Source organism: Leopardus geoffroyi, chromosome A3, assembly GCF_018350155.1.
Source record: "Leopardus geoffroyi isolate Oge1 chromosome A3, O.geoffroyi_Oge1_pat1.0, whole genome shotgun sequence".
NCBI lineage: Eukaryota > Metazoa > Chordata > Mammalia > Carnivora > Felidae > Leopardus > Leopardus geoffroyi.
This window is the reverse complement of record NC_059336.1, coordinates 39,139,194-39,158,293: the sequence shown is the minus strand read 5'-3', so window position 1 is coordinate 39,158,293 and position 19,100 is coordinate 39,139,194. Positions and strand designations below refer to the sequence as shown.

General features: G+C 34.2%; 1 protein-coding gene across 13 annotated transcripts in view; it reads left to right on the top strand.

Annotated features, from left to right (window-relative positions):
• The window catches only part of TASP1 (taspase 1), a 297,506-nt gene that overhangs the window by 62,411 nt on the left and 215,995 nt on the right, over positions 1–19,100 (top strand). For all 13 annotated transcript variants that reach the window (XR_006703341.1, XR_006703342.1, XM_045445328.1 and 10 more), the window contains one exon: positions 17,373–17,479. Coding sequence is in view for 11 of the 13 variants with exons in the window: in XM_045445328.1 (XP_045301284.1) it covers positions 17,373–17,479 (107 nt within the window). In the remaining 2 variants the exon portion in view is untranslated. The remainder of the gene's footprint in view (positions 1–17,372; positions 17,480–19,100) is intronic.

Sequence of the window (19,100 nt, the reverse complement as noted above, 5' to 3'; positions counted from 1 at the left end):
CTCAAAAAGTTAAAAATAGGACTACCCTACGACCCAGCAATTGCACTACTAGGCATTTATCCAAGGGGATACAGGTGTGATGTTTCGAAGGGCACACTCACCCCAATGTTTATAGCAGCACTATCAACAATAGCCAAAGTATGGAAAGAGCCCAAATGTCTATCGATGGATGAACAGATAAAGAAGATGTGGTATATATATTTACAATGGAATATCACTTGGCAATCAAAAAGAATGAAGTCTTGTCATTGGCAACTATGTAGATGGAACTAGAGGGTATTATGCTAAGTGAAATTAGTCAGAGAAATACAAAGATCATATGACTTCACTCATATGAGGACTTTAAGACACAGAACAGATGAAAATAAGGGAAGGGAAGCAAAAATAATATAAAAATAGGGATGGGGACAATACATAAGAGATTCTTAAATATGGAGAACAAACAGAGGTTTACTGGAGGGGTTGTGCGAGGGAGGGTGGGCTAAATGGGTAAGGGGCATTAAGGAATCTACTCCTGAAATCATTGTTGTACTATATGTTAACTAGCTTGGATATAAATTAAAAAATAAAAATAAAAAGCAAAAAAAACAAAACAAAAACCAAAAAACACTCAACAGTTTGTGGAAAAAAAAAAGAATATAAAAAAAATTGAAAAAATCTTAATGCCCAACAGAAAGAAATGTAAGCAAATTATCATACGATAATATGTAGTAACTCAAAATTGTTATCAAGAATAATGTCTGATAATGATTAAATCTAATGACTGAAAAATGAAAAATGAGTTATAAATATTTACATGTGAAATGTAAAAATGTTAAATTTTTATTTTTTATCATGCTAATCTATGACTATAATTTAAAGAATCAAATGAGAAAATGAGGAATCATTAACTGCTAAGAGTTAAACCAAAAAGGTAATGATTATATATCGTAAGAGGTATTTGATAAGGATCAGCTCTTAATAACATTATATTCAAAATGAATAATCATGTAGCTGAATGTTATAGGGAGGCTGGCGGGCAGAGAAATATGTACATGGTAGGCAAACAGGGAGTGTTAGAGGTCTAATTCTCATAGCCCCCACCACTAATTCTACCTTAAAATCTTCCCAGTAGCATTTATTTAGTTTTTATGTTAGGCAAACAAATCTGGTCAGTTGATAGTTCCATTTTGTTTTTTCTTGGAGACATGCCAGCTGGCACCTTCAAGTTTAGAATGGGTTCACAGAAAGCCTGCTGAGGGATTGTCATCCCTGGTCTTTACCTCACTATCATTTTGGATTCCCATTTTGTCTCTCCAACATCAAATTCTCTGATTCCTGAGTCTCATATGTTTGTTTCTTTTTCATTGTATTCCATCACTTGATATATGTAAGACTAGAAATTGTTTTCCCTGGGTTTTGAAGAAATTGTTCTCTCATGCTCTAGTTTCCAGTCTTTCTGTTATGCATTTTGATTCCCAGTTCTTTGTGGTATATTTTTCATCTTTGGAAGGAAGCCTTAATTCCTATGTTCTTATTATTATAATGAAACATCTTGGAATGGGTCTTTTTAAATTCAGTATGTCTGGTACTCATCCTGAGTACTTTTAATCTGGAAACTCATGTGCTTTATTTTGGGGAGAAATTAAAAAATTGTGTATTAATATCTTCCCTTATCTTTCCTCTTTTTTATTTTTCTAATTTCTATGAATTGGATGTTGGATCTCATGCTCCAATCCCTTGTATCTTTTTCAAAAGTGATTTTTTTCTTCTTTTTGAAATCATTTTTGTCCTACTGTCTGAGAAATGTCTTCAGTTTTGTCTCCTAAACCTTCTACTTCTGCTGAATTTATAATTTTGGATTTTATTGTCTTAATTACTAGAGATTCATCTGTGATTAATCCTTTTTTTTTTTTTTTTTTTTTTTTTTTAATTTTAAGTAAGCTGTATGCCTAGCGTGAGGCTTGAACTCACAACTCCGAGATCAAGAGTTGCGTGCTCTTGACTAAGCCAGCCAGGCACCACACTGACTAATACTTTTAAAATGTAGTGCACTGTTCTTATTTCATGAGCTCAATATTTTTGCTCATCTCTTAGGATATTATGGTTTAAAATTTGCTATCTGCTGTTTCTGCTGCTTCTTTCTTTTTGTTTGTTTCATGCATGTTAGCAAATTTTTCTATCTAGTGACCCCTTGCTGTTTTCACATTTATGAATATGGTACTTAAAAGCCATTTGGAAGCTTTGTGTTTGATGACAGGTCTGGTTGACCTCAAGAAGGGTGGTGTGATCAGGCTCTTTTGTTGGGGGGAATTCCCAGGTATTCCCCCCAACAAAACCAGTTGTATCTGTTTTCTTTTGGATTAGTGAGAGAGAAATTTTCCCAGGTCTGCCAGGGCTATAGCCAGTATTGTGGTGCAGAAGAAGGGCAGGGGCTGGAGGTCTCACCTTTCCTGTTTCAGACTTATGTAGAACCCCTGATGTAGAACTTTTGTGTAGAGCGCCTGATGATACCTGTTCGCACTTTTGCTGGATGTACACTAATTCGAGGTCCATATGGTTTAGTCAACCTCATATTTTCTGCGGGCATGAAGGGGGGGATTTAGGCATCTCCATGTTTCTTACTGACACTTTCCACCAGTTCTCCTATTTTTAGTCTCAACCTGGCTTTCAGAAATACCAGGTGCCTGGGGCGCCTGGGTGGCTCAGTCGGTTAAGCGTCTGACTTCAGCTCAGGTCACGATCTCACGGTTCATGAGTTTGAGCCCCACGTCGGACTCAGTGCTGACAGCTCAGAGCCTGGAGCCTGCTTTGGATTCTGTGTCTCCCTCCCTTTCTGTCCCTCCCCTGCTCATGCTCTGTCTCTGTCTCTCTTTCTCTCTCTCAAAAAAATAAACATTTTAAAAAAATTAAAAAAAAAATACCAGGTGCCTTTTATTCTGAGGTCTTGTAGTGTTTCTTTGGAAGGAATTTGTTTATTTTGGAAGAGATTAGTTTACGTTGTGATTCCTTGGCTACCAGGCATCTGGATTCATCTTCCTCTACTCAATCAGTAACTGTCCATTTGCTTTCTATTTTCTGAAATTGTGTTGCTACTGCCCTTTTTGTCATCATCCCTTATGTATGTCAGTCTTTTTTCTCCCTTCAGTTTCTTTTTGGTAAGATTTTAGTAGGGTGTGAAGTGAACTCATTTATATATTCACTTTGCCAGTTTTACTTCAGAGCATTTATATAAAAAGGTGTTATAAAATCACAATTACTAGATATTTTGCAGGAAGACAAAAATATTTTTGACTAATATATTAGTATCCTCAAAATAAGAAATATATATTTGTTTTATGCCATAAACTTCTTATATAACCAACCAGCAAGAAATATTCTCTGAATAAATAAGATATTTGAAAGTTGTGTGATTATATTCACACACACACACATATAATATGTATATTATATATAATATATTACAAAAAATAATATTGACCTATGGTCAATTTAGAGGGAGAAATTATAATTATTATTTAGATTAAACATTTTTTTAAATGCTATTCTATATTGGGCACTTGTCTATTCCTCAGTAAAAATTAGTTTCTATACTTGGTAATGATGTGTTTTAACCTTGACTACCTTTTGTGTTGGTGGGGGGCATAACTGGTGGGTTTTTATCCCCTTTCAGTGTTCCAAAGTTTTCGGAATGTCTTTCTCAGTTTATTCTAAAATAATATTTTACATAGTGTCTCACATACTTAATATTTCATTCCTCTATGTAGATGTAAATTTCTATCTGGTATTATTCCCTTCATCTGGCACAAGCATTTCTGGTAATGCGACAGGTGTCGTGGTGAAAAATGCTGTCAGCTTTCATTATCTGAAAAATCTTTATTTTGCCTTTACTTTAAAAATATTAATTTCTTGTGGGATACAGACTTCTAGGTTGTCAGGTTTTTTTCTTTTAGCACTTTTTTTCCCTTTTTTTTTTATTATGGTTAAAAAATGTGACATAAAATTTACTATTTTGACAGTATTTAAGAGTGTAATTTAGTGTATATTCAGTGTTATATAACCAGTACGTATTTCCATAACTTTTTTATCATTCCAAGCAGAAACTCCGTATCTGTTAAACAGAAAATAACAGTTTCCCGTAACCTCCATTCTGCAAAGTCATTCTCTATGATTGCCTGTTCTGGGTACCTTCTATAAGTGTGAATCATACAGTATTTGTCCTTTTGTGTCTGGCTTATTTTACTTAGCATAATGTTTTCAAGGTTCATCCATGTTTGTAGCATGAATCAGAATATTGTTCTTTTTCTCTCCTTTTCAGATTTTTCTTTTAAAGGTTTTTTATCTTTAGTTTTAAAAAGTTTAACCATGGTATGCCTAGGTGTGGTTTCTTTGTGCCTAGTTTTTACTGTGCCTGCTGAATCTGTGGTTAATATTTTCAATCAAGTTAGGGAACCTTTTGGACAATATTTGTTTAGATTTTTTTTCTGGTTCATAGTCTTCTTCATTTGTTTCTGGGACTTCATTTCTACTTATATGAAAACACTTGATACTGTCACATGTTATTGAAGCTCTCATTTTAGCTGTTTTTTTTTTTTTTCCCCCCTCTGTGCTTTCTGTACTCGTCAGGATTCTCTACTGAAACAGAACCAATAGATCGATTGATCTATCAGATTTATTATTGGCTTTTACATTTAACTCAATTATAGAGGCTGACAAGTCCCAAGATCTTCAGGGTTAGTCAGCAAGCTGGAGACTCAGGAGAACCAGTGGTGTAGTTCCAATCCATGTCCAAAGGCCTAAGAACCAGGAGAGCTAGCTGTGTGCTTCCAGTCTGAAGCCTGGCAGGCTCGAGACTGAGGAAGAGCCGATGTTTTAGTTCAAGTGTAAAGGCAGGAAAAAGTGTTGCAGTTTGAAGGCAGTCAGGAAAAAAGGATTCTCTTTTATTTAGGGGAGAGTTTGCCTTTTAGTTCTATGAAGGCTTTTGACCGATTGGAATAACTCCCCCTATATTAGGGAGGGCAATCTGCTTTACTCAGTCTACCAGTTTAAATGTTAATCTCATCCTCATCAAACACACCCTCGCAGATATGCCGAGAATAATGTTTGACCAAATATCTGGGCGCCCTGTGGCCCAGGCAAGTAGACACATAAAATTAACCAATATGCTTTCATTTGTATGATTTCTGTTGAATTGTCTTCAGGTTCACCAGTCTTTTTTTCTGCAGTGTCCAATTTGATGTGAACCTAATGTAGTTATTTCTTTACAGTGTAAAATATTATGTTTTCATAATATTTAGAACTTTCAGTTCTAAATTCTAAATTTCAGAATATTTAGAACTAAAGTTCTAAAGTTTACATTTTTATAAAATTTCTATATTTCTCCTGAAATTCCCTTTGTTTTCACTTATTATACCCATTGTTAACATATTGATTGTTATTTTATTTATTTTTAAACATGTTTATATCCGGGCACCTGGGTGGCTCAGTCGGTTAAGCATCCGACTTCAGCTCAGGTCACGATCTCACAGTCCATGAGTTCGAGTCCTGTATTGGGCTTTGTGCTGACAGCTCGGAGCCTGGAGCCTGCTTCAGATTCTGTGTCTCCCTCTCTCTGACCCTCCCCCATTCATGCTCTGTCTCCCTCTGTCTCAAAAATAAATAAACATTAAAACAAATTTTTTTTAAATGTTTATTTCTTGAGAGAGTGAGAAAGAGAGTGCACATGCGTGAATGCATGGGAGCACGAGTGGAGGACGGGCAGAAAGCGACAGGGAGAGAGAATCCCAAGCAGGCTCCACACTGTTAGAGCAGAGCCCGACAGAGCAGAGCAACCCACGAATCGTGAGATGATGACGTGAGCCGAAATCAGGAGTCAGATGTCTAAGTGACTGAGTCACCCAGGTGCTCCTGTTTATTGCTATTTTAAAATCGTTGATTGCTAATTCTGAAATCTATGTCACTGGTAGGTCAATTTCTATTGACAGGGTTTTTTTCCTCTTGACTCTATCACTTTGTTTAGTTGTATGTCTCATAATTTGTTTTTTTGTTACATCTTGGGCACGGTAATGATATGTTGTAGAGACTATGGGCATATTATCTTCCTTTGAATGATGTTGGGTTTTGTTTTAGCATGTAGTAAAATTGTAGATCACCTTGATTTTGTTACAGCCTGGTTTTAGACTTTGCGAAAGTGAGTCCATTTCAGTTTTGTTCTTAATTCTAGAGTTAATCCTTAGTACTAGTTTGTGGTCTTTTTTCCTAAGATATGGCCTTTCTAGGGTTTCACTTGAAAGTCTCAAGCTTTAAACTTTGTCTCTCCTACAGCAAGTGTTTGTCAAAATCTGTCAGCTTTTCAGCTGTTGTTTTCCTCACTAACCTCTATGGAATCTTGCATCTTATATAAACAGTTAAGGGCTCATTCAAGAATTTGAAGGGATGTTTACATAAATTTGGGGGCTTCCCTTTTTCTGTGTGTGTGGCTTTCTCCTTTCCAGGATTCCTCCCTCAATTTCCAGCTGCTTCAATAGTCCCAAACACTTTCAACTCCACCTGGCAAGACTATAGTTTTCTATTTGAGATCTATTTGCTGTGCCTCTATAGTTTCGACTGTAGTGCCTCATAGAGAAAGCTGTATGAATGTTGATGTCATCCAGTGTGTTTCTTTTCTTTCAGTGGTTGAATCTTCTCCTATTTCTACCAGCTTTTGGTCACTAGTCTTCAAATAGCTTTTTGTTTTTAATTAAAAAAATTCTGACCAGAGTTTCTAATTGTTATTGTTTTGTGGGTTAGTCTCATATAAGCAACTCCATTACCAGGAGCCAGAACCTATGCTTTGTAAATGTGTACTATTAGCAGATATAATAATATAAATAACAAATATAAGTTAACAAATATAACATTTCACATTATAAAAGGGAGTTGATTACTTAAACATTATATTTGTTACTTTTTAATTGTACCTTTTTTGTTACCTTTTTTTAAAAAAAGATGTTACTTTTTTTTTTTTTTTTTAATTAGAGCATTCTACATAAACCTTCCCCTTTCCCAGTCCCAGCCTCTCCTGTCCACTCCGACAGCCACACTTACTTGTTGATTTGCTTCTTTCTGTGTCAACAGAAATGCTGGAATATATAGTATTATTCTTTTTGTTTTAGATAAATGGTATCATACTCTATAGTATTTTTAGTAAGTGTTTAGAGGAGTGATATCATAATATGATATTTCTTATGTTTTTCATCAGTCAGCAAAATATATTCTGAAATCTATCCATGTTGATATATATAGAAATCAATTAATTTTTAAACTGCTGGATAGCATTTACTATACATTTTTTTTAGCTGTTTCCTTATTGACGAGCATTCACGTTGTTCCTAGGTTTTGCCATTAATGTTGATGATTTCACAAATATTCTTGTACAACTGTGTTTTATTTATCTAGTTGGAAGTAGATTTGCTCACTCAGAATATACATTTACCATTATCCTGGCTATTGCCAGATTCCTCTCCTAAGAGCTTTTATTTTTTGTCTATTTTTGAGAAATCTGTATTTGTAAAGTTGCTGCCATTATTGACCATAAAGTAGCTCAGAGCATAGGCTTTAGAGGCATACAACTTTGTGTGACCACGGACAAGTTACCTCCAAGAAACTTTTCTCATGGAGAGGTTGTGTTTACTTGAGATAATGTATAAAGAATTCTTATTCCAATCTCTGGCACATAGAATCACTCAAATGTTAGCTATTAATATCACTTTTACTATTATTAATGTGTTGGACATGAAAATAATTCTGGTGATATAATTTCATCAGAATTTAATCAGTCTAGCTCTTCAACACTGACTTGTGGTTTTAGTGATTGATCCAACTGGAGTTAGGTGTAACCATTAGAGCAGTGTTTTTCAACTTTGGCTGCACATTAGGATCCCTGGAGAGCTTTGAAAAACTCTGAAGCCCTGGCTGCACCCAAAACCAGCACCTCTGTAGCTGGCACCCATGCATCTGACGTTTTTAAAGTTTTGCAGGTAATTTCAATATATATTCAATTTTTTTTTTTTTTTCCAACGTTTATTTATTTTTGGGACAGAGAGAGACAGAGCATGAACGGGGGAGGGGCAGAGAGAGAGGGAGACACAGAATCGGAAACAGGCTCCAGGCTCTGAGCCATCAGCCCAGAGCCCGATGCGGGGCTCGAACTCACGGACCGCGAGATCGTGACCTGGCTGAAGTCGGACGCTTAACCGACTGCGCCACCCAGGCGCCCCAATATATATTCAATTTTAACGTGTCTGAGATAAAGCTTCTGTGTGTTTTATTTAGTTATTAAAAAAATTTTTTTTAATGTTTATTTATTTTTGAGAGAGAGAGAGAGACAGCGTGCGAGCAGGGGAGGGGAAGAGAGAGACACACAGAATCTGAAGCAGGCTCCAGGCTCTGAGCTGTCAGCACAGAGCCTGATGTGGGGGTCGAACTCATAAACCGTGAGATCGTGACCTGAGCTGAAGTTGGATGCTTAACCCACTGAGCCCCCCAGGTGCCCCAAGCTTCTACATGTTTTTGAGTTCTTCCAGAAGACTCATTAAAGTTGAAATTGAAAGTAGTTTTGTTGTCTCTTAGTAAAGACCAATCTTAATAGCTTGTGCTACAAAGTTGCCACCATCTATTCCTTAATTTTTAGCTGTTTTATGCTTTGATTGGACCTGAGGTACATGTTTATATTAAGTAAAGAGTTGATTGGGGACATTATTATATCCTATCAATTTATGGGCATGATTCTGCTACAAGGAATCCTATTTTTTTTCTATTGGCTGGGTTGTGATTTTAGAGTTCTTCTGCCTTTGAGTAGGATACTTTGAAAGACAACATGATTGATAAAACATTTTATGTACTAATTTTAGAATTTTATTATAACAGGTGTGTGATATATTAGTACTTAACTCTTTAATATGACCAGTTATGCTATTTTAAATTTTTTATTTTTAGGTAATTATAAATTCACATGCAGTTGTAAGAATTAATATAGAGACATCCCCGTGTACCCTTTGCTCAGTTTCCTCTAATGGTAATAATCTTGCAAAACACAGTGCAGAATCACATTTGGGATATTGATGTTGATGTAGTCAAGATACAGAACACTTCCATCTTCACAACAGTTTCTCAGGTTTCCTTTTTTATAGTCATACCTCCTCACCTCCATGCCCTCCTTAGCCCCTGGAGCCACTAACCTATTTTCCATTAGTATAATTTTGCTATTTCAAGAATGTGATATAAGTGACACCATACAATATGTAACCTTTTGGGAACTGGCTTTTTAATAATTCAGAGTAATTCTTTGGAGATTCATCCAGATGGTTGTATTTATTAATAGCCTATTTCATTTTATTGCTAAGTAGTATATGATATGGGTATACCACTGTTTGTTTAATCATTTACCCATTGAAAGACATCTGGATTGTGTCCAGTTTGGGACTGTTATAAATAATGCTGCTATAAACATTTGTGTACATTTTTTTCTATAATTCTTTTTGAATATTTTGGCAAAATACACATAACATTAAATTTATCATCTTAAATATTTTTAATGGTACAGTTAAATGGCTTTTAGTATATTCACATTTTTGTGTAGCCATCACTACCATCCTTCTATAGAACCCTTTTTATCTTGCCAAACTGAAAACTCTGTACTCCTTAAACAGTAATTCCCTATTACCCTCCACTTAGCCTCTAGCAACCATTCTCATTTCTATTTTTATGAATTTGACTACCGTGGGTACTTCATATTAGTGGAACCATATGCTATTTGTCCTTTTATGACTGGCTTATTTCGTTTAACATGATGTTCTCAAGGTTTATCCATGTTGTAGCATCTGCCAGTTTCTTTTTAAGGCTGAATTGGAATATGAATATGGAATTCCATATATATGTATATATACACATGATGTACACACACACACCACAGTTTGTTTATCCATTTACCTGTTGATGGATACTCGGGTTGCTGTTTGGCCAGTGTTATTTTGCTGCTATGAACATGGGTGTACAAATCTCTGTTAGAATCCCTGCTTTCAATAGTTTTGAGTACTAAGAAGTGCAATTGCTGGATTTTATGGTAATCCTATTTTCAATTTTTGGGAGGATCACTGTACCATTTTCCATAGTGTCTATGCCATTTTAAATTTCCACTAATAGTGCACAAGGGTTCCAGTTTCTCCACATCCTCACCAACATTTGCTATTTATTTATTTTCTTTAAGTAATAATTATTCTAATGGGTGTGAGGTGGTATCTCATTGTGGTTTTGCTTCATATTCCCTAATGCTTATGATATTCAGCATTTTTCATGTGCTTATGGGCCATTTCTATATCTCTTTGAATGTCTCCCAAAAGGGGAAAAAGAGGTACGTTGAAGGTGGAGAAAAAGCACAAGTCTTTTAAACTCCTTGAAAGTCAGTTCAGCTGGAGGGGGAGGGCATTGCAACAATAGCTGCCTACTTCTGTTTCTGCACCTTGTGACCAGTACCAGCAAGAAGAAATCAGAAGCACAGGTTCCAGTATTTGGAGGACAGGGTCTTTATTGCCCAACCTGGCTCTCACAAGCTCTGTGCAATCTGCTCTCAGAATACGTGCGTGGTTGTCTGCCAAACGGATGGGGATGGAGAATGGGTCGATTTCAGTAAGAGCTGAAATTGGCCCCAACTAACCACAGTTTACTTCAAGCCTTCCTTTGAAAGTAACAGCCTTAAATAGACTCCAGAGGTCTGTAACACTTGTATTAGATTTTGGCAGGACAGTTATTGTTTAGGTAGGGAGATAGATTCCTGTCACTTCCTACTGGGCCATCTTCTTTCTAACTCCATTTTATTAATTTTGTATTATAATCATTATGATTTAAGGATATTAATCCTGTCTCAATAGCTATTTGCATATACTAAAAAGTTTAAATATGTTATTTTTCATTACTGTTGCATATGATATCTTTTGCCATATAGACATTTTAAATTTTATATGATTGTATCACCCAACCATTGTTTTAACAGATTCTGGCTTTGATAACATTTTATGGGAAATCTTCTACTTTAAAACAAAACTATTAAACTAAAAAATAGCAAGTATCTCAAAAAACCCTGTTATTTATGCCTATATTGTTGGATAATGGTTTAACTTTTTTGGGCATTTAAAAAATATGTGTTTAAATTATTAATATAAGATTTCATTTTTATGTGTAGTGTGAGGTAGGAATCTAATTTTTCCCCCCAAATAGGTAACATATTGTGCCAAGACAGCTTATTGAGTAACATTCATTTCCTACTGGCATGAAATATCATTGTTTTTACTCAAATAGAATATACATCAATTTGTTTTTGGATTTGACGGGTAGTTCCATTAACTTTTTTTTTTTTTTTTTTTAATTCATTTCTGTGTTATTACTACAGTATTGTTTTCAGGCTTCATGATTAGTTTATTATTGGATATTTTGCAATTTGGGTTCATTTTGAAAATCACATTTCTCCACTTTGCTTTTTTAACCTATTTATTATAAACTATTGTATACCTTCTGTAGGTAGACTATTACGTTGGAGTTACAACAAACTTACAAGTTTTCTTCTACATATATTCTGTGTCAGTTGGCTTTCTCTAATATACGCACTGTAGTAGAGTTGTTGGATCTTAGTGTCTGCCTATCTTCATCTTACCAGATGATGCCAAGATGTATTTCAGAATGGTCGTTGCCAATGGATATAATTGTTTTCATATATGTATATTTATGTATATGTTCATATGTGTATATATGTATATACACATACATTTATATAGCTGCCTTGCTAAACTCTTCTATTAATCCTTATGATTTATCTATAGATTCTTGTTGATTCCTAAATTCATAATCATGTCATTTGTGAATAATGATAGTTGTGTTCCTTTCTTTTGAATCTTTATACTTTTTTCCCTTCCCTTTCATGGTGACAAAGGATCATTAGTATAGTTTAATTGAAGTGATGATATTGGACGTACTTAAGTATAATGCGTTTGATTGAAAATTTAGTGATATGTCATACTTAGGGAGTTTTATTTTGAAAAATTTAAAAAATTATAAATGAATGTAATATTGTATTTTTGTTTATTAAGAGGACATTAATTTGTTAGTGTAATGAATTATGTTGAATTTTTAAATGTTCAAACAACTTCATATTTTTTATATTTGTCACATACTATATTATGAAAAAAACTTAATTTTTTTTTCTTTTACTATAGTTGCCATATGTTTACTTGCATGTGTTAGTAGCCCATGAAAGACTTTGGTTAGTTGACTTAAAAAAAATTTTTTTTTTATGTTCATTTATTTTTGAGGGAGGGAGAGAGAGAGAGTGTGTAAGTGGGGGAGAGGCAGAGAGGGAAACACAGAATGTGAAGCAGTCTCCAGGCTCTGAGCTGTCAGCACAGAGCCTGGTGGTAGTGGGGGGTGGGGGGTTTGAACTCATAAACTGTGAGATCATGACTTGAGCCAAGGTTGGAAGGTTAACCGACTGAGCCACTCAGGAGCCCCAGAGTTGACCTTTTTTTTTTTTTTTTTTTTTTTTTTTAAAGAAATGGCACTCTGTATCTAGTAATGCTTACTGCCTTGAAGTCTACTTGTTTGATATTAAAATAACTGTAGGGACGCCTGGATGTCTCAGGCAGTTAAGTGTTCAATTCTTGATTTCAGCTCATGTCATATTCTCAGAGTTAGTGAGATCAAGCCCCACGTTGGGCTCTGTGCTGACAGTGAGGAGTCAGGTTGGGATTCTCACTCTCCCTTTCTCTCTACCCTTCCCCTGCTTATGTGCACATGCTCTCTCAAACTAAATGAATAAACATTAAAAAAAATATAATAACTTCCTTTGGTTAGTATTTGCATGTATATCTTTTTCTATCTGTTTGTTTTTAATCTGTCTGTGTATTCTTATGTTTAAAAACAACACATATATATTAAAAAAATTTTTTGTGTGTGATCTTTGTATTTTAATTGGTGCATTTAGTCCATTTACATTTAATTTAATTACTCATATATTAGATTTGAATCTAATCTCTTACTCTTTGCTTCTTATTTTTCCCACATGGTCTGTGTCTCCTTCTATATCTCATTTCTTGCCTTCTTTAGTATTATTTTCCATCATTACATTTTCTTTTTCATTAATATGTTTCTGTTGCCTTCTTTTACCATTCTCTTTGAATTAACTTAGAGATTTCAACATACATACTTAGGAAAGTTTATTAGATAATAGTACTTCTTACCACTTCTCAGCCAATGCAAGAACCCTAGAATACTCGAATGAACTACATGTAATGTCTTCCCAACATTTTTTTATTTTAAACTCGGTATGCATTTAAAACAGTGGGAGACATTATTGTTTTATAACAGTGAGTTTTCATTTAGATTTGCCTATTTACTTTTTCCTTTGCACTTAATCCCCTCCACTTTTTTTTTTTGTCTTTCATCTTTCACTTTGTATTATTTTCTCAGTTTCTGAAGAACACCCTTTAGTATTTTGATTACCATAGGTCTTGATGGTGATGAATTTGCTCATTCTTGTTTATCTGAAACTATTTTTATTTCACTTTCATTTTTGAAGGATATTTTCACTGAATATAGTGTTCTGAATCAGCAGATATTTCTTTTTAGCTCATTGCAGGTAATTAGTCCACTGTCTCAGGCTTCCATTTTGCTGTTGAAAAGGCTGCTGTCATTTTAACTTCTGCTTATTTGAAAGTAATCTGTTTTCCCTCTTGCTGTTTTTAGATTTTTCTCTGTCATTGTTCTTACTCTCTTTTACTTAATGTATCTTATTATGAACTTTTATGATTTTAATTTAATTTATGGATATTCTTTGGAATTATTAAATCTGTAGATTAGTGGCTTTTATAATTTTGCAAAAGTTCTTTTCCAGTTTTCTAAAACATTACCTTTATTCCATTCTTTTACCTTCATCTTATTAAATTCTGATTAAACATATATTAGACCATCTCACCTTATCTTTCCTGTTTCTTAATGTTTCTTTGGTTTTCTCTATTATTTTATTTATTTTTATTTTATTTTATTTTATTTTATTTTATTTTATTTCTTTTAGCTGTATTCTGGCTTTTTTCTGATCAGTCTTCCAATTCATCAGCTCCTTTTTCTATATCCTATCAGCTACCAAACATATACATTGAGATTTTAGTTTTGAGTATTTATTTTTTCATTTCTAGAAGTTCTGGGTTTGTTTTTTTTTTTTTTTTTTTTGCTTGATTTTTAAAAAATCTGTGCTATCTTTAGTTTACAGTATGAACTATAGCTACTTTCATGTTTTTTGTTTGTTTTTAAATTATTATAAGTGTGCTTGTTTTACATTTATGCCTGATAATCTGAAATCCTAATTGGGATTTTTTTCTCTGCTTGTTGTCATTTATAGTGCCCTATCTTTTTTTTTTTTTTTTTTTTTTTTTGTGCCTGATTATCTTTATGTGCTTATCATTGCCCTTAAGTAATTATTTGTGTAATTTCACCATGGCCTAGGATGAAGGTGTTTTTCTCTTGTATTATATTTTGCATTTATTTTTTGCCAATTGTGTGTGCACTGTTTATGGGGAAAATGCTCCTCTGTCTGTCCTTTACTCTCATCCTACTTTCATACTCAGAACTCTCTACATCACTTTTGATACCAGATGTATGGGTTTCTACACCAAGCATTTCTTCAACACCGTCTGGGCGTCCTACAATTCAGTTCAATTCTGACTCTAACTGGAGTTAGTGTAGACCACACAGGTTAGGGCTGTCTTACTAGTTTACCCCCACCTCTTGCCTCATTAGATGCCAATTGAAAGTGTAGGTTGTCACTTGTACTGACCAACTGGCTATAAATCATAGGTTCCCATGAGGCCATCCTTAGGTCCAATTAATTTGTACCATCCTCCCAACATGTAGATATGTTTAGCCAGCTGGCAACTCTCCAAACCTTGTACTTTTGGGATATTTATGGAGGTTTCATCTTCTAGGTATGCTCAGTCATTAACTCAATTGCCAGTCCCTCTCTCCTTCCCAGAGGATGGAGATGGGGCTGAAAGTTTCAAGCTTTTAATCATGGTTTAGGCTTTCTGGTGTCTAGTCTTCAGCCTGACGCTAGCTAGGTGCCCACTAAGAATTGCCTCATTAGAACAAAAGGCATTCATATCACCCAGGGATTCCAAGGGATTTAGGAGTTCTGTATCAGAAACTAGGGTCAAAGACCAAATATTAGAACAAAAGATGGTCCTAGTGCTCTTATAATTTAGGAAATTACAAGAGTTTTAAGAGATCTGTGCCAGGAACTAAGGTCAGAGACCAATATATATTTTTTTCTATTATTTCACATACCATTCATCAGAATTTACTTAAACTTAGTTCAAAGCTTAACATTCCCTGACCTACCCAGACTTCATGTTTGCAAGTCTGTTGAAGGGCTCCAGTCAACCCCAAACTTATTAGGGGTAGTTTTTTTTTTTTTTCTTTCTAATTCCTCTTATCACTGTCCTTGTCCTCCTCCTTATTTTTTTTCACCCTTAATCTAAGACAGTCTTGTCTGAATGGACTTCATGTTGGGATAGAAGGTAGGGACAGACTTGTATAGTTCTGAATCAGCTCTACTATGAGACCATTAGCCCTTTTAATACCTAGCTTATTGTGGGAAGTGTCTCTTATGAAACTTGGCTCTGGGCTTGGTTTATATCTTTTCTTGATGCCTTTTAACCAAACTTATGTGTGCTTGTGTTGGCAAATGCTCACAGTGCCATACTAATAGCATTAGTCTCAGTTTACCCCCAGAATTTAGCTTGGTACTTTTTATAAGTTTTTTTAATGTTTTTAAGGTGCTGTGTTTTTCATATTTTATCTGACATTTTTAGTAAATTCAGTAGAGAATTACTCTGAATAATTTAGTCTGCCATTATCAGGAAACTTTGATAGTCTCTTTAGCATTATATTCTAGTTCATAATTTCTCTCTGTTCTGAAAGATTTTATTTTTAAGCAATCTCTACACCCAACATGGAGCTCGAATTTACAACCTTGAGATCAAGAGTTGCATTCTCTACCAAGTGAGCCAGCCAGGTGCCCCTCATAATTTTCTTTTATCAGCTGAATCTACTTGGCTGTTGAAATCTATATGTTAAGTTAAAACTTTTTTTTTTATTTTTTTATTTTTAGAAGTTCCATTTTGTTCTTCTTTAAGTCTGCCTGGTCAGTGTATCATTTTTTTGTCCCCTAATTATATTTTCAATATCTTTTTTTAAATTTCTGTGAGCATAAACATGTTTTATATTCTGTATCTGATTATTCCATTATCTGAGACTTTGTAGGTCAAATTATGTTTTCTTATATTTGGCTGACTTTTTAAAAAATTAATGGTTTTTTTTTTTTTTATTTTAGAGAGAGAGAGAGAGAGAGAGAGAGAGAGAGAGAGAGAGAGAGAGAGAGAATCCCAAGTAGACTCCATGCTGAATGTGGAGCCCAATGAGGGGCTCCATCCTACCTCCCTGGATCATGACCTGAGCTGAAATCAAGAGCTGGGTGCTCAAGTGACTGAGCCACCCAGGTGCCCCTTATTTGGCTGACTTCTATTCTTTATTTTTGGTGGTTCATTTCTCATATACTTTGTAAAAAAAAAAAAAAAAAATTTTTTAAACTATGGGCTCATGTTAATTGGAAACTGTGAATTCTCTAAGGTCTGGTAAGTTAAGGTATGCTTTTCCAGGGAGTATTTCATTTGTGTTTAATGGGTTTTTGAAGCACTGAAACACCAAGATGTGCATATGTATGTGTGTGTGTGTGTGTGTGTGTGTGTGTGTGTTCAGACCGGACAGATAATATGAATTCTCCTCTAAACTTGTCTGAATGTACTTTTTGCTCATAAATTTTCTAGTGAGACCTTTCCCCCTTTTACATTTATAGCCACAGCTGAGACTTGCAAATTTCCTGTTTCTTTGTGAACAGTGGCCTTTTCTAGTTTTCCCTTTCACTATGCATATTACTCTTTGAGATTCCTTACTTTTTTTGTCCAAAATCCTAAGATGTTTTCTCATGCTGCATTGTCCCAAGATTTCGTCTTGTCATTTATGCAGAGACCTTCAAAACTAAAGTTGGTAGTAGCATGCGTTAGCAGATACCTCTGGGTACCATCTACCTTTAGGACTCTTCTTGTCTATCTGTATTTGATCTTTTTCTTAAGGTTTTAACCTCTTCTAAGGTTATTTCTTTTATTCTCCTACTACTTCAGTGTACATTGCAAAAAATCTTAAACCCTTTTATTTGCCATTCTTATGGATTTTATTCTGAGAAGGCTCTTCAGGATATCTCATTACCCCATTGCTCTAATATTTCTCAAATGTTATTTTTAATGTTTCTTTTATAGGATTCAGTTTAGCTGCATTTAAAAGAAACAAGAGGAAACTAGAGCTGGCAGAAAGGGTGGAAACAGATTTCATTCAACTAAAGAAAAGAAGACAATCAAGTGAAAAGGTCAGGAGATGTTTGAAATATTAATCATTAACATATCATCATGGTATCTATAATTTGTGTTTAGACATATAAGCTTTAGAATAGTACTTTCCAGTAGGAATACAATGCATGGCACATATGTACTTTTAAGTTTTCCAGTAGCTACATTAAAAAAAGTAAAAAAAGAAAAATAGGTGAAATTAATTTTAATAATTACTTTATTTAAATCAGTGAATCCAAAATATCTTAAAAATGTAACCAATGAAAAAATTAGTGAGCTATTGAACTTTCTTTTTTCTTTTTTGTATTAAGTCTTCAAAACCAGTGTATATTTTATGCTTATAGCACATCTCAATTATGACACTAAGTTTTCATTGGAAATATTTGGTTTGTACTTACATTTCATAAAATTAATAGTTGAAAAAGTAGGTTTACATAACAGGTTATTCCAAACAAACTTAAAAACTTTCCAATAATTGAATTGAATACACTTTAAAATTAAAATTAAAATTAATTGATATTTAATAAAATTAAAAATTCAGTTTCCCATATGCCCCTGTCACATTTTAAGTGCTCAGTAGCTACATGTGGCCCATGACTACTGTTTTGGTTCTTGCAGCTCTAAATAGTGATTCTTAACATGGCTATTTAGAGGGTAGAGTGTGTTTTAAGGAAATATATATATTGGATTCATGTAGATTTTTTACATTCTAATTACATGTTTCTGTTTTTTATTCTTTTGCATTCTTTGTTTGCATTTCATGTGTTAATGTGCCATCATGAGTCCATGTGTTGTATTTGTTAGGTGTTTTGAGGGGTAGAAAGAAGTTGAAAACCACGACATTCTTGCTTAGCCTGTTGGGGGACAACAATTCATGTTGGCTGTCTCATATCACATTTGTTTGATGTACTTTGACATCTCATTAATGTTCTTTATTGATTATTCCTTCTATAATTGCTCATATACTGGTTTATGCTTTAGCTGTCATAGTTTTATATTATTTACCCTATATAAAAGCATAATAAATGATCTTTCATAGCTATATATATTTTCCCAGTATGTTGCCACAAGGAATCAAACATTTTGACCCAAATCTTTTCATATTTCTGCCAGAGATGAGTAGGACATTAGAGGGTGAATGAACAAATTAGTAAATAGATCTTGGTGAAAAGGGATAGTAGTGTGTTTCCGTTTCTTGGGTTATCTGAGGGAGCAAATTTAAGACTTTAAAACCTTTGACCTTTTAAAATACTGTGATAAAATTTGCATGCAGTGAGCAATTTAATCACTTTTATAAATGATTATACCCATGTAACCCATATGCCTGTTAAGGTGTAGAACATATCTAGTTCTTTTGTACTTCCTTTTGGCCAGTCTCCACCTTGTACAGGCAACCACTGCTATGATTTTTCTCATCAAAGATGTTTTGTATTGTTCTTAAACTATGTATAATTGGAATAATACAAAAGGTACTCTTTTCTGTTTGGTTGCTTTCACAAAGTGTTTTTGAGATACTTCTCACTGGCTCATTTTTTTAATTTACTAATTAATATTCTCTAGTATGAATGTACTGTAATTTGTGTCTCCATTCTTCTCTTGTTGGACATTTGGTTTCCAGATTTTAGCTATTCTGAATAAAGC